General features: G+C 58.2%; 1 protein-coding gene and 1 long non-coding RNA gene across 8 annotated transcripts in view; one reads left to right on the forward strand and one right to left on the reverse strand.

The window, feature by feature from the left end:
* LOC129517461 (uncharacterized) overlaps nt 1–15,801 on the forward strand; it is a 40,913-nt gene that overhangs the window by 2,673 nt on the left and 22,439 nt on the right. The window lies entirely within an intron of this gene.
* BCAS3 (BCAS3 microtubule associated cell migration factor) overlaps nt 4,071–15,801 on the reverse strand; it is a 594,925-nt gene continuing 583,194 nt past the window's right edge. For 4 of the 7 annotated variants that reach the window (XM_055337273.1, XM_055337244.1, XM_055337253.1 and 1 more), the window contains one exon: nt 4,071–4,881. In XM_055337273.1, the coding sequence (XP_055193248.1) occupies nt 4,733–4,881 (149 nt within the window). In that variant the 3' untranslated portion in view covers nt 4,071–4,732. Of the gene's footprint in view, nt 4,882–8,252; nt 8,344–15,801 lie in introns of all 7 variants that reach the window. The other 3 variants (XM_055337276.1, XM_055337262.1, XM_055337234.1) reach the window with 1 other exon arrangement.

The following is a 15,801-nucleotide window of genomic DNA, read 5'->3' on the forward strand; positions in this document are numbered from 1 at the left end:
CGGGGCGCTGTCGTGCCTGTGCCCGGGCTAACTCGGTGACGCGTGTGGCCTGTGCGTGTGACGGCCGTGGAGGTGCCACCGGGCGCCCGGCCCAGCTCGCAGCTCGGCGCGCAGTGCGCGTGGCGGTGCCGGTGGCGGTGGCGGTGGCGGTGGGCGGGGAAGCCCCGGGCCTGCCTCCCGTCCCCGCTTCCCGGCCGGACCCGCGCCTCCCGGAGTCTTGGCGCCAGCCAGCCCCGTTTAGCGGCCGGCCCGGCTCCCCCGCGGGCCCGGCTCTGGCTGGGGTGGGGGCCGCGGCCTCGCTGACCCCGGCCCGCAGCGGCCCGGCCTGTCCCGTCCACTTAGACAAATTGCGGCTGACAGGCGCGCAGTCGCCCCGGAGTCGCCGCCCGCCCGACGCCTCCCTCCCGACCCAATTACCCCGCGCGGGGTCGGGCCCAGTGGCCGGGACGGGGTAGGGGGCGTGGGGAGAGCGGGGGCTCGACCTCTTCCCGGCCGCGCCGTGGCCCCGGCCCGGCGCCAGGAACGGCGAAGGGGCCCCCTCTCCGGCGAGGTCCCGGGAAGTGCCCGGGCAGACGCGGCCTGTGTGGCCCATCCCCGGGCGGCCTTCCGGGCGAAGGCGAGGCCACTCCCGGCCGCTCAGGCTCGGGACAGACCTGGCCTCTGAAGGGGGTCGCTTTACACCCGAGGGCGGGGGCGAGGGCCGACCGGCCGGCAACCGAGGCTGCGTCCCCTCCCGCCTTGGGACCAGAGTCCTGGGGACCCTGTGACCCCGGGAGCTCGACTGTTAGCGGCTCTGGAGTCTGGGTCGCGGGTCGCCGCTGTCCGCTTGGGAGCAGGGGTCGGCAAAAGTGAGGTGTACGTCTGTGAACGGGCCTGCGAGTGCGTGGACGTGCACGGTAGTGAAACGGTGGGTGTGGGTGCTTGGGATCACGGCGGCGCCAACAGGCCAGGCTGCTGTGGGGCCCGAGAAGGGGGGCAAGTCGCTTAGAGGACCCCTAAGACCAGCCCACCTGGGGGAGAGGGGCGGGGCTGGCCTGCGCGCTCACCAGGATCCGGATTCCCGCTCGCAAAGGCTTTCGCCGGGGGCCGGGGGCCCCCGGGGAATTCCTGGAGCAGCGTCGCCCACCCCCCCATCCCCACTGCGCACCATAGTCCGGGTGCCAGCGGGGTCGTACCTGCCCTCTCTCTCCCGAGGTAGAGCTACCTGGCTTGTCCGGTCAGCCCCCTGGCCTCACACCAACCCTTTGCCTTTTTAACCGGTAACTTCCTCTTTGCTTGCTTCAGCCTGGTGGCTCTTCTTGGCTGGGCGTGCACCTCTCCCCCTATTTTACAGGTGAGGACCCTGATGCCCAGAGGTGCGGTTATTCACCCAAGGCCACACAGCTACCAGGGGCAGAGCTGGGATGGGACCTTGGTGGCATCCCCTCCTTAGAAGCTGCTGATGTCACTGCTGTGCTGATGGCTACCCCTACTTCCCCAGCAGGGTGACAGTGAGACTTCAGGGCCCCACCCTTAGGCTGGGCTCTTGCTTTGCATACAAGACAGACAAGATGCTCTCTTTCTTCTGCCCTTAGAGTTTCTGGCTCTAGGTCTGCAGGAGGGGACTGCCTTTCCAAGTCACACAGGGACAGGGAGCAGCCTCAGAGTCAGTCAGGGGCCGGGCCTGGAAGCTCTTAAGGATCAGGGATGGAGATGAGTGGGATCAGAGTCTTGGATTGCGTGGTGGTGCAGGACAGGGGTGTCAGCAGAGAGTCCGGCCCTCTAAGGGGCCAGGCTGGGGCCTATGAGGCAGCAAGGAGCAGACAGAGGTCGGATAGCTGTGTGCAGACTTTGTAACCTGGGGCAAGGCCCAGGCCTTCTCTGGGGCTCGGGCTTTTCATCTGCAAAATCAGGACCAAGCAGTACTCTTTTAAGTACTTTCTAGTTTAGAAATTCTCTGATCTGTGAAAATCAGAAAAATCAGCACTTGAGAAACCATTTCCAACCCCAGCCTGGGAGCTGCCTGCTCTGGCCTCTGCTGGCTTCCAGAGCGGATACTCCTGTTGATAGAGTGCTTGTGTGCCTGGATTTGCCTTGGGACCACTGGGCCTTTTCTCGAATCAATCCCAGCCAGTGCCCTCGCTCCTTGAGCTGCCACCCCAGCTCCCATCAGTCTCCTCACAGACCATGAAGATATTTTTTTCCTCCATCAAACTGAGAGAAAGTCCGTGGTAATTTGCCCGTTGAGCGGGTAGCACTGGAGAATCAGGGAGATCACATGGCTTCCTCAAGGTCACTCGGTCAGGCCACAATTAGATGCGTGTTCTGATGGCCTCCTAGGTGATGCCATCATGGAGGTCGTCTGGGCTTCTGGGGTGGGGGGGTGCTGGTGAGGTAGAGGCTGCCCTTGGTGTTATCTCTGGAGGCTAGGAGGCTGGCTGCTCCATGGCCAGTGGGCAGTAAGGTCCCCTGCCCAGGGGCCCAGATCTCACTTCCAGCTGATTACAGGCTGTGGCAGCATCTATCACCTCCCCAATTAGCCAGGGGCCAGGCCCAAGGCCTCTCTGATAACCCGAGCTCTGTGGCAGCCGCTGTGGGGCCAGCTTATCTAGCCTTTCTTATCCTCCCCCTTCCCCCACATACTCAAGACTTGCCCTGGCTGTGAGCAGATGAATAACCAGATTGTCCTGCAAGCTCAGCCGGCAAGTCCAGCCCTACACCCACAACTTTCCCTGACTGGAGGAGGCCACAGATGTTTTGCACCCCCTGGAGGGAAAGGGCTGAGCCAGGGAGGACTCCTGACTCTAAGCTGCCAGCCAGTTCCCTGCATGGCCGGAGACAGCTCCTGGCTCTCCATCTTTGCCCCATCCATGACCCCATGTGGATTCAGAGGGGCTCACCTTTCCTAGAGCTCTGGACCCATCCCCAGGGAGCCAGGCCATCGGCAATACGCATAGGCAGCCTGGTGGTATTCCTCTCCCTGTCTCTTTTTGACTGAAACACTGCTCTGGCTGGGGGCTGGGGCTGTGCCAGGCACAGCAACGTCTCTGGTTGAGCTGAAATGGGGCAAAGCTGCTGCTAGTCTGGCAGCCCCAGTGGCCATGCCCAGACCTATGTTCCCTGCGTGCTTCTCTCTGGCATGTGATTCCTCATGGCAATCGCAGGTCCCCAGACAGGAGGGACTGGCGTCAGCCACCCAATCTGTGTAAGGCCATCTACTCAGCCTACAGAGCCCAGTGTGATGCAGGTCCCGCTTCTCCCCATAAGCCCAACTGACCAGTTGGTGGACTGAAGACGAAATCCCTTCTCAGGTGTCATGGGGTGCATGTGAAGGGAGCCCAGGCCCCAGGGGCTGCTCCAGCTGCAGCTGGATGGTTACATGGGAATCCCTGCTTGTGAACTCAACTTGTCTGTGGCTGTTACATTAAACTTCCCCCAAACCACCCCTGGCTCAGTGGGTTTCCATCAATCCTCCCAGGCCTCTCTGGGTTCTTGGGAAAGATGGGGAACTGGGGCTAGCATTAGTCTCCTTCCTGCTCAACACCCCTTTTTGCACCTTCTGTTTCTGGCTCCTCCTCCTGCCATCCACTTCAGGTCCAGAACTGGGAAGGGGTGGGAGCACAAAATCAGGAACCTGTCATCCAAGGTTCCAGCCAGGTTTCACGAGACCTACCTGCCCCTGACCATCCTTCCTCCTTCTGAGTTGGAAAAGAAGCAGTTACAAGGTGCCTGCCCCAAAGAGAAGGCTAGAGCCTTCCTGAGGCTCTCCTTCCCCCAGCAGCACTCCTAGCACAGGTCAAGGACCTGATTGGCCCTGACTACTGCAGCCAGGGGGGCTCCTGGCCTGTGTGGTGCCTCCAGAACTCACTGGCTCTGGTAATCCACAAGAAGTTTGGAGAATGGATTTAAATCAGGCCCAACCCAAATTGCAGAGCAAACATTCTCCTTCTCCGTCCTACCCCCTCACTGACTCTCCAATCAGTTGCTCATGTCGAGGCAGGGTGTGTTGGGAGCAGCGGCACATGGCCAGGTCCACAGGACTCTGCTTGGTGCTTGGAGAGGACCCTGACCCCAGCAACGCAGGGATGGACACCAATTGTAGCGTGATTTATTGGACAAGACGTGCACTTTTTGACAGGGCCTTAGTAACCACGGTTTCCTTCACTGGACAGTACAGGACCAGGGTAAAAGGGCTTACAGACAAGAAAGACAAATCCTCCCCATGAACCAAAGGGGAAAGAAAAGAGGAAGGGGGTGCTTCTCCTTCCTTCCTCCTTCCCTAATACTCTGGGCCTCAGTTTACCCCACACCAGCAGATTGGCCAAGGGAAACTGGGCAGTGCATCTCATAGCCAAGAGTGGGCTGGGGCTGTCCGCTCAGGGTCAGCATGCCCAGCCAGGCCAACCACTGTCTCCCCTTCCAGGCCCCCTGTGGGGATGGTTAGAAAATACAAAAGCGGATCCAATGCAGGACATCATGTGCAAACGGAGGAGGGGACGGAGTTTCTGCAGTCTCCTTCAGCCACAGCCCCACCGAGGGGGGGGGGGGCGGCGACAGAGGTCAGAGTGTGCCAAGGTGCTTGGGAGAAGGGTCTCTTCTCCATCCAGGGAGGGTGGGCGGCTGTTGTCACTAAGCTTGGGGAAGGCGGTCAGTGAAAGAGGAGCAGAGACGGAAGGGTAGGACCAAGAGGGGGGCTTCTCCCCCTCCCTCCAGCAGGTGAGTGGGCCGGCCAGTCAGAGGCAGGTTGCTGGTACTACGGGAAGCCAGTAGGGAAGAGGCTGAGGGGCTGACTCTCATTGGTGGGCAGTGGAGATCGGTAGCCATCGAAGTTTCTTGGGATGCTGCCGCTGGTAGAACCTGAGCTGTTACTCAGAGTCTCGATGCTTCCCTCTCGCTGTAGTTCTGCAAGACAGAGGAGAGGACCAGGCCTGGTCAGAGTGGGGTCTGTAGGGGGTGGGACACACCCTGGGCTGGGCTGTCTGCCTGGAGGCACCTTCCACAGGGGGGGATTCCCACCTGCTCCCCAGATGGGCCAGGCAGCAGCTCGGGTCACAGGGAGTTCAGCCGAAGGAGGGAGAAGCTCCCTTGGCTGGCAGAGTCCAGTTTTAGTTTTTCCCTCATTGTGGGAACCCCGTCAGGCCAGAAGCCTGGCCGCCCTGCTGATCTGTCTGGACCACATCGCCACACATGGGACACGCGCCCACACCTGCACGCACACTCCTGCTCAGCCAGCATGCTTCCCAGTTCTGTAAGTGGCTCCGTCCTGGGCTCCGTCCTGGGCTATGGGTCAGGTGGGAGGGAAGCCAGAACACGGCAAGGACTGTGGCTCCCCTGCCCCGATCGGTCCCTGCCTCCCCTCCCCAGCCTGCCGGCTGCCCGGAGCTTCCTCCCTGGCTCGCAACTCACTTGCTCCCTCACTCACTCTGACCCACACAATCTGCCTGCTGGCCAGGCCTGGCTCATCTTTGGCACCTCCTGGAAAGCGTCCTGTTTCCCTGCAGGAGGGAATGCCTGGTTGGAGAGGGGCCTATTTCAACGGAGAGAAGGTCCCTGCTTGCCTGTAGTGCTGCCTTTCTCCCTTTCTCTTAGCCCCCAAGGTCCCGGAGGCCCCTCAGAATGCAGAGTTGCCCTGGAAAGCAGGCGAGGAGGCTGCCACCCCACCTACCGCCCCTTCCCTTGCCCTGCCGCAGCCCTGCTGCCATCTTGGGCTCAGCGACTGGCCCTACCTCATTCAGTTGTGGGCACCTTACCTGCCCCCACCCCCCAATCTCTTGATCTAAGATAGGTACTAGGGCAGGTGGGTTGGGAATAGATTTCCTTGCATGCTGAATACAAGGAAGAAGGAATTACTTCTTGGCTTTTGGCAGGTGGCTAGCTCCTAGCCCCTTCCAGTCCCTCACAGGGGGCTCTGAGACAGCACACACATCCCTGGGAGGATTCTGGAAGCCTAACCCAGGGCCAAGATGTGGTGATCTGTGATTATTCCTCCTCCAAGGCACGCTTGCCTGGGACTGAGAGGGTCTTGGCTGTCCCCCTCAGAAGCTCAGGATCTGAAAGCAGTCACTTGAAATAGCAAAGTGTGCTTGAATGTTATACTTGTCTGGTCTGGCTTGAGGCTTTTTATCTTCCGCCTGTACCCGCTGCAGCACAGCTAGCTTTGATTAGGGAAGGCGTCATGGCCTTTACTCTTGGGCGGGCTGTCGGCAGCCAGCCAGGAACTGACCACTGACTCCCACTCCCTATCGGCCACCCCCCAAAGTGCAGAAGGTGCCCAGCAATAGCAGCCACAGAATGGGGTGGGGGAGTCTGTGCTGCCCTCCTTCAGAGCAGACGCCTGGACCCATGTGTGAGGGGCCCTCAGGCTGCACCAGCCACGTCTGGAACCTAGACACTGGAACCTCTCAGCAGATAGGGGGGCAGTGGAAGGAGGGGGCTGTGGACACAGGCTGTGGGCCTGATGATGGTCCCAGTCTCCAAGAGGCACTGGCTTCTCTGTTGGGCCAGAGGCTCTGGAATACACCAAGAGCTATCTAGATGCAGACAGAAAACAAGGCAGGTGGCTACCTCATGAGCTGTCTTCCGGGCTCGTTCCCCCATCTCCCCCTAATTTGGGAGTACAGACCACTGTGCCAAGAGAGGGAGAAGATGGAAAAGCAAAGAACAGACCCTAGGATTTCTACACGGAAGTGCCAGACTCCAAGAAAGCTTCCTCCATTCCCTTCGCTGCCCACAAGCAAGCCGAGGAGTGTGTGGGGGATCTCGGAGGCCCCACTCGCTTTCAGAGCCCCTTGCCCTCATGCACAGCCATCCTGGCACTAGGGGGCGCTGACAGCAGGGCCAGGAGGGCCAGAGAGAGGAGCACTGGCAGTAGCAAGGAAAGCAGGGGCTTCCTTAGGATCTGGACACCAGGTCCAAGTAAGAAAACCCCAGATTAAGGAGCAGGAAAGGCCGTAATATGGGGAAGGCTGGCCCCTTTCCAGAGCTGGGGGACAGGCCCAGAGTTCTTGATGCAGAGTGCCGACACATCCACGCTGCCAAAGAAGTAGAGGAGACTGGAGCCCACAACCAAGCATGGCACCCCCGCTGCCCCTTGGCCCAGGCCCAGGGCAGCTCCCCCAGCAGCCTCAGGGGCCCCACCCTGAGAGTCTGGGTGGATGCACCTCATCCCATCACATGACCGCGCAGGGGCAGTTGCCAAAGGAACTTACGAGTTTGCTGCTCTTGGGGGGCCAGGGGGGCCTGACCGGCCTGGTGCCTATTCTCCTTCCCCCAGTTAGGCCTGAGGTAAGACAGGGTGGGCAGGCTTCTTACTTGCCCCCCGTATCCCAGGGGGCTACTCTCTGCAAAATCGACATCCCCCAGCCTCTTCCCTCCTCTCCACTCCCACTGCTGTAGCCTGCTTAGGACTGCGCTTCCCACCTAGATGAATTTCAGGAACTCCCTACCAGTCTCCTGACCTCCAGCAGCCCCCTCTCCAGCACACCGCGCCAAACTGGAGTGGCTTGTCTACAGCACAAACCTCATCTTGCTTTTCCCCTGCTTAAGAACCTTCATCGACTCCTCACGTCCTTGGGATAAACAGCACTACAAAATGGCCTTTCATGACCTGCCCCTTAGACCCCACCTCACTAATGGCACCTGTTACTGGATTCGAAGAACCAAAGTAATGAACTTGTGCAGTTTGGGGACCTCTCCAGGCTGCTTCAGGCCCCTGGGCCCACACTTATGCCATTCCCTTTGACTGAAAAGCCCTTTCCAGGTTCCCCTGGCCCCCAGAACACCTACTCATCTTCCAAAGGTTAGCACATGTGTCCATTCCTCTGTGAGCCTGTCTTGTGGCCCTGGCAGCAGAGCTGGCCAGGCCCCACTGGGCTGTAGTTACCCCCGCCCCCAGCCCCCTAACACTCTGTGCACCATCTGTTCACGTGTGTCCCCATCCGGGTGGAGAGCCCCCCAGGGCCTGCTCCTGTGCCTGATCTCGGTGTCCCTAGTGACAACCACAGGGACTGGAACATCTTGAATGCATGATGTGGTAAGGAGAGGCAGGAGCTGTGTCTTCAGCAGGGACTGTGAGAGAACCAGAGGCCTGGCTGGACCTGGGCACTATTCGATATGCCTTCTGTCAGATCCCGATTCTCTCCTCACTGAGACAGAGCAATGAGTGTGTGCAGAAGAGGAAGTAGAGGAGGGGTGCACACAGGTTTCCCCCCCTTCGAGTCACCCCGGCCGCCCAGCCCTAGGAGCAAGCGGCAAATGGAAATGTGTGGCCTTACCTTCCTCCATCCCGAACACCTGCTTTGTTACTGTTGGGTTGCTCACGGACGCTGGGCTGTTGGCATTGTTTTTTTTTTCCTTTTTTTTTCCCTTTTGGAAAGAAAAGCATTGAGGAATCTTTTTGGAAAAGATATGGACAACGATTGAGAAGTACACTGATCTCTGCAAGCAGGTGGAGAGGTAGTAAGGAGGTGTGGGGTATCACGCTGGGAGGAGGGCAGGCTTGCGGTGAAATTCTGCAGTCAAGGACAGTGACATGCATGTGTAGGGGGGTGGGGACCAGCCAGTCTCGAGGGTCCCACAGATGGAACTGTTATGATGGAGCTCAGAGTCCCCCTTCAGTGTGGAGGGCTGTGGGAAGGGGACAGAAGGGTGCTGGCAGTCCCCCATGCGGGCAGGTTGATAGGAGAGGGAGAGGAGACAGTGGCAGGCTGCAGTTTTGGGGGGACATCTCCAGACCTTTTGATTCAGGGGCCCAGCTTCTGGGCTACCCCCCCACCCCATTCCCGAGCCCCCAGGTCTGGGCAGCTCTCCTACAGTTGAGGTGGGCTTGTGGGGAGAGTCCACCAGCATCTTGCCAGGGCCGCAAGAGAGAGCTGGGGGCTCAGTGCAGGGGTGGCCAGGAAAGCATCCCCAGCAGCCTCTCTACTTAGAAGCATGCAGATCCTGGCCAGTGGGAAAAAGCCAGCTCTAAAAGAGGTTGCTCTCTAGGTCTCAAAACACGGTAGGGGATGAGGAATAGTTCCCAGCAAGTGGGAAGATAACTTGTTGTGCCCTCACATCCTCCAGTGGCTCTGTGCCCTTGGGAGTTGGGTGCTTGTCTCCCCCTCTTATGGACAGCAAAACCAAGGGTGAGTAGGCAGCCACTGGCTCCAGGCATCCAGTCCCCCTGAGAGAGAACTGGCGCTGGTACAGGCCTCAGGATGGAGATGCTGGCAACTCCAGCATCACTGACTGGCTCCCAGTGCTCACTGCTGGCTGGGTCCGCCCACTCCCTACAGATTCTCATTGGAAAATGGGCCTGCGATCCACAGATGGCCCTCGGTGCCATGCCCAGGATGGGCGAGCCAGAGGCAGCAGGACAATGAAAGGAGCAGCAACTCCAAGGGAGGTGCCTAGGTGCTCATGAAGTCAGTGAAGGAAGCAGAATGCTCAATCCTCATGTTGCCCCCACTCCACACGGAGTCTGGCAAAATTCAAGTGTGTCAGAGGGGGCAGAGGGGTGGCTGCCCTTGCTAGGGAGAGGCAACTCTGGCTACCTGGACACGTATGCAAAGGAGACACAGGGAGGAGTCACTGTTAAGTGTGGCAGCTGGAAACGTGGCCCCTCCCGGGCTGGGCTGGGCTGTGCAGACTGAGGGAGCCCCTCTCTGCGGTAGCTCACTCCCTCATCCCAGGGCTGGATGTTGCAGTCCCTCTGCAGAGGCAGGAGCAGAAGGGACTGGCTCCTGGGAGCTGTGGGTGGGTGCTGACGAGCGGGGCAGGAATGCACCTGGGGGAGAGGCGGATGGGACTCCTACACAGCGCCAGAGATGCCATCCGGGGGCAGGGAACGGAGATACCCCCTCTGTCGCCTTTCCCTCTGGAGTACCGGTCCCCACAGCTGCTTCACCCTTGAGGTTTTCCTTGGGGCTGTCCTCTCCCCGGGATACAGACCCTTCCCTCCCTTGAGGTTGCTCCAAACTGGCAAGACAGAGACTTCCAGGGACAGACTGGATGGAAGCCTCTTTGCACTCATGAATCACTTTACTAAGTGCCATGGTCTTGGTTGCCCCATTCCCTGGGAAAAGCTGGGGCCACAGGTACTAGGTGAGCCTTGGAGAGAGCTGGGGAAGCCCAGGTAGGCAGGGGACCCCAGTGGGAGGTCAGGAGTGAAGTCTTACTTTGGGCTTGACCGTGTCCAGGCCTCCTCCAGGCCAGATGGCAGTGGGGGTGGTGGGGGCGGCTGGCCAATCAGAGACCCTGAGGGAAGCCCCTCTGGCTTCTGGTAGGTGGGGGGCATGGTGGAGAGCTCGAGACTCAGGACTCAGAGGGAGGCCTGTTTCTGGGATCCAGCAGGATCAGTGAGGGCAGTGCTGTGAGTGTGTATGCGAAGAGGGTGCCTGGGACCCCTGGTTCAGCCTGCAGGCAGTCCTCGCACTTCCTCCAACAAAAGCAGCAGCATCTACCGGCGGCCCCTCTGGCGTGCAGCAGCCAGCCCTGTTCTGTACACTTAGAGCCTCACGATGCTGCTCATTAAAGGGATTAGCAGAGCACTTTTATTGGGCCCTGGCTGTAGCCACACATCCCAGTCCTAAACTAACCACCCAAGCTGCTGGTGGGAGTAGGATTAGACCTCAGGACAGTCTTACCCTGCACCCACAGCCCACTTCTGGCAGTGGGAAGGGAGAAAGCTCCCCCTACCTCTGTCCCCACTGCCATCCATCAGCCTAAAGGGCCTGAGAAGAGGGGAGGGGCGGTGTCTGCCCAGAGCGGGGAGGCAGTTTAGGGAAATGCTTAAGAGCACAGGCTCCACCTGCTGCCACTACTCTGGGCAAGATCCCCAACATCTCCTGTGCCTCAGTTTCCTGTGCATGAGGATAACAATGTTTGTTTCCTAGTGTGGTTGTAAGAATTAAATTAAATAATGTAATGCATGTCGAGTGTATCACAAAGTGCTTAAAGCTTCCAGCCAGCAAATGTTGAGTTACTACTATTGTTACAATTGTATTAGTGATTGTGATTATCCACAGGATCCTTTGGGTCCCTCTTCGTTTTTCCTCTCTAGCAGGTGCCTCTGCCAAACAGGCCCCTATCAGCTTGCCTTCCACTGGAGCTTGGGAAGGATTCTTTCTTTTTAATCAAGAAATGGCCTGCTGAGGAAAATGGCAGTTATGTGTTTACAGCTTTTCATTTCCCTCCTTGCCTCTTTGTAAATACCATTTTCCAAGAAAATAAATTTCCAACACTGTTGACATGCATTGATTTTTCCCTCCTCCATCTACCTTCCCCATCAGCAGGGCCTGGATTGGGCTCAGTGGTACCCCAGGGGAATGGGTGGCCCTAGAACACAGAGCAGTCAGCCAGACGGCCCCATCCTGCCCACTGCCTGGCTCAGAGGAGGCCTGCAAACAGAAATAGTTCCAATCCCCTTCTTGACTGGGGAGTGAGGTTGGGGTGGGGTCTGAGTAGGAGGTCAGAGATTTTCAGAACTTCTCTGGATGGCCTATCTGGAGAGGAGACCAGGGGATCACAGGACTGCTGCCAAGTTCAGCAGATGGATCCAAATGGAATCTGCCCCAAACAGTCAACTTGGTCAGCCAGCGGCCTGTTGGGACCTGCTGGCTGGGATCGACCAAGCAAACTGGGCCTTGGAGAGAGAAGGGTTCAGCAGGTAGGGGGCTTGAATGATCCTGTGGGGTGGAGCAGGACTGGCACCTTCCTGATGCTGGAATCCAGAGAGATGGCCCAGATGCCAATCAGGAGGTGGCCCTGGTTGGACACAGCTTTGGGCTGCTTGTCTTACACCAGTCCTGGGCCTGGAAACTACTGCTCAATCCTCTAGGGTGAGGCAGAGACAGAAATGGAGTTGGCTAAAAATGTTTCCAGACACCCCGACAGCCCTGTCAGAGACCACACTCCGGGCTGGAGACAGCCTCAGCACTGAAGAAAGTTTTTAGGAGGATAAAAGGGCAGCAGGTAGAGGAGGTGGCCTTATGGGGAGGCCTTGCCTTTCTCTTCACATGCAGGGGTGCCTGTCTCCCCGACATCTTTCCTTTTCCACGCTGCTCCCAGCCACATTGGGCAGTGCCGGGCTCCTCTTACCCTCACACAACCCCACAGGCTGCAGAGCTAGCAGAGATGCCCACAGATCAGTATGGGGATCTTGGGAGGACAGGCCTAGGGCAGTCGGGAGGATCGCCCTTCCCTTCCGGCAGGGGTTTTCATTCCCTTCCCTGGCATGCTTGTGGAAGGAGCAAGGGCAGCTTCTTGAAGCTGAGGGGTGGAGGAGGAAATGGCTCCTCCACATCCGGAAAATAGGAATCCTGGCTGGGGCTGATGGAATCTGGGAGTAGAGGAGGAACAGGGCTAACTGGCCTGGTTATCTCCAGACCTCACAGCTATGTCTGGGTGCAGGGCCCTGGCCCGCTGATGTGACAGGCCTCTGGTGACCTGACGGCACACAGTCTGTCGGCAGGCCCATACATTCCTTCCTGGCCAGGGTCCCTTTCAACCCACAGGACTCACAGATATGCTCTCTCCCCCTTGCCCAGCTCTCACTCCTGACCCCCTGCAGGTACTGAGGCCCAGAATGTTACAGAATGAGGCCAGGACCCCACGGTCTGCCCTGCCCCATACCCCTCAGGTCCAAACAAAGAGGGTAAATATCTGGTGGTCTTGGCTCAGAAGACCAGGAACTGCTTCCCTTGGCCACTGGGGCCATGCACATGCCTAATAACCTTAGGATTTAGGGGGAGACCTGAGGCCTAGGGAAGACCTCAGGTCCTCTGAGGCATCCACTGGCTCCTGGAAGATGAAAGTTGCAGCCAGTTGTGGAAAGTTGTAGAAAGGATGATAGCTGAGGACACTGGGCAGAGAGCCTCCACTCAGGAAAACTGGGGAAGGCACATCACCTTTCTTCCCCATTGTCCCTTCTCTCCTGTAGCCACAGAGGAACCCTATTCATGACAGCAGGCCAGTGTGGCATTAGTGAAGAAGAGGCACAGAGGTAGCCAGAGTCTCAAATTCCTGGTGGGCCCAGGAAAGACAGGGGTGTGGCAGGAGCTAAGCATGCTGAAATGTTGGGAAAAGGAGGCTAAAAGTAGAAAGAGATGGGGGAAGGGCCTGAGGAATGAGGAAGAATCAGAAGGAGGGTCCATGCTCAAGAGACCAGTCTCTTATCACAGCCTGCACCCCCTCTCCAGTGGAGCTGGCTCTGTGTGTATGTGTGTCTGTGTGTGTGGGGGGGTGGGCAGGAGCAGCTCATGGTCCAGTCCCAGATTCCTTCATAGCCTTTGAACAGCTGGTGAACAATGGCGGTAGATGGGGTATTTGCTGGAGGCTGTGCTGGTTGGGTTGGGGGCTAGAGCCTTTCCCTGGGTCACCCCATATAAAAACCATAAGAAGACACCATTCCCAGGTAGGGAAGACTTGAACCAGAAATGCTGCCACCTTCTGCTCCCAGGAAATCCATGTTACCTAAGCCCTTCCCAAGTCTTGGCTTCAAAGCAAAAGATAGGAGGATCCCCACCCAGACCACCTCGACCCACATCCAATTTGCAGTGACCCTCTCAGTACCACTACTACTATAACTTTATATCTTGCCCTGTCCCAACCTCTGACACACAGGGACAGCGAAGGTGGAGTGGACCTGGCTCCCGTTTCCCTGGTTTTGAGGTATTTGACAAATCTGGCTGAAGCCACACTTCGGGAACAGCCCTGTGGGTGGCAGGAAGGAAGAGTCCCGTGGTAGGAGGCTTAGAGATCTGCCACAGTCGTGCTGAATGACCCGCACAAGTCACTTCACTTCTCGTCTGCTTCAGCGTCTGTCAGGCAGGAGGGGAAGGGCAGCTCTGGCAACCTCACTGGGTGGGGGCTCTAAAGAGCAAAGGACGGGAGGGGGCTTTCAGAAGCAGCACACACACCATCAGGTGGAGGAGCTCACTGTTACTGCAGTGGCGTCCGGCCTAGGAGATCGGTGTTGCCACCTCTGGTGTTTCAGCAGGCTGAGGCCCCTGGAGGAGGACTCCTCATGCAGGAGGGCCTGAAAGGGCCTTTCTAGCTCCAGGTCACCGCCTGATACGGAGGCCGAGTCTTGGCAGATGCCAGCTGAGGTGACGCAGGGCTGGGAGGTTCAGAGACGTGTCTTTGGTGGTAGAGAACGGCCAGCCAGGTGCCACGACATGAACTCTTTGTGTGCGTGTCTGCTTGTGGGGCGGATGTGGGTGCTAACGAGGGCCCCGCCAACATGCCCACTTGGCGTGGCTACGAGGAAGACTCAGCGCTTGGAAACTCTCCCGTGGAACTGGTGCTTGGCAGCTAGCTGGGACCCAGCTATCTCCTACAGTCCAGCCTGGAGGCTCAGGAGACCCCACTGAGCTCCCAGGCGGGGTCCTCCCGAGCTGCCCGCCAGGCCTCAGAGACAGCACAGGGGTCCGCGGACCACAGGAGAGATGCAGCTCCTTGAACCTTGCTGGCCTGACAGGCCAGAGCCACATCTGGTTCTCATTCAAATGTCCAAACATAATTAAATTCTCTATGATGCAGCGGAAGAGTTTGGTAAGATGTGGCTTTCCCCCTTTCCATCAAGGTTAAGAAATCAGTCTCTCATTCCACCGGCCGGCTGACTCCTTTTCCTCCCTGCCACCAGTCTGTCCCATTCCACAAAGCAGAGGCCTGGGCTCCCATCTGATTTCTAGAGCTGACAGGGCTGGAGCCAGTGTGGGCTACATGGAGCCCCTCTCTCCCACTGTACCACTTACCCACCTGAGGGGATTAACAGCTGAGGCCCAAGCAGCAGGCTGGCGACTGAGCAAGTTAGTGCACTGTGGGCTGGACGGGGGTGGGGAAGTGAGCTGCCGAGAGGAGGCAGCTGCCCTACCCCAGCTGTGCCGTGACACACCAGCGTCCTCTCACTGACTACATGCAAGCCCTCTTTGTAGGTCCTCACAACGGGAAGCCCTTGAGTCTCTGGGCTGACCTTTGGGTCCCCCAGTGGGAAATGGAGCTTCCCAGGGTCAGGGCAGGCCGAGGCCGTCCCTCCTGCACCTCACCTCTCACCTTGTGCAGCCCAGGGACTGCTGCAAGGTGGTATGGCACTGTGCCCGGGCCTGCCTGCACACACAAAGGAGGAATGGAGAAGGCCAAGAGCAGCATGAAGCCCTCTCACAGAAGTGCTGGGACCTCTGTGTCTCACAAGATTGCTGGCCATTTCTGGCCTGTTAAGGCTCTGACAGGTGAACGGACAGCAGGGTCCAGGCTGTGGTCCTCGGGGATGGAAGGCGGCCTACTCCACAGAGAGGGGCCCACTAACTGGAGGCTTCGATGCCTCTCCTCAGCTGCCAGTCCAGGACTTCCCCGAATTCAGGCAGAACATCCCCTAGACGGCTTGCCTCTTCGAGAGCTTCCTTCCCAACTGAGTATCTTCTGTTTACGGCTTTTTTTGTTACACTTAGGGATTTATGACTTTCACGGTAACGGGTTCCATTCCACTTCCTTTGTGCCTGTGTTTCTAATCTTTGTGCTACAGGCTTTACAAGAGTTTCTGAAGAAGTCAGGATATTTTTCCTTTTGAAACAAGCTGTCCTGTAAGTTAATGACATACAGTGGGCGTGGCTGCTAACCAGAGACAAATGGGGGCTGGGAAGAGATAACCAGGGTAAGGTAGGGGACAGTCTTCTAGATTAAATGAGCTATGTGCAGGTCCCTTTAAGACCCTTGGCCAGCTCCTGTGCTAGAGTCCCCTGAGGCTCGCCAACATCCCTAACAGAGAACTAGCACCACGTTCAGATGCACATGGTGTTTCCATGCCAAAGAATGCTCAATGCTCACCCTGGGGACAGGTGCACA

The sequence above is a fragment of the Nyctereutes procyonoides genome, unplaced genomic scaffold, assembly GCF_905146905.1.
Source record: "Nyctereutes procyonoides isolate TBG_1078 unplaced genomic scaffold, NYPRO_anot_genome, whole genome shotgun sequence".
In the NCBI taxonomy this organism is placed as follows: Eukaryota; Metazoa; Chordata; class Mammalia; order Carnivora; family Canidae; genus Nyctereutes; species Nyctereutes procyonoides.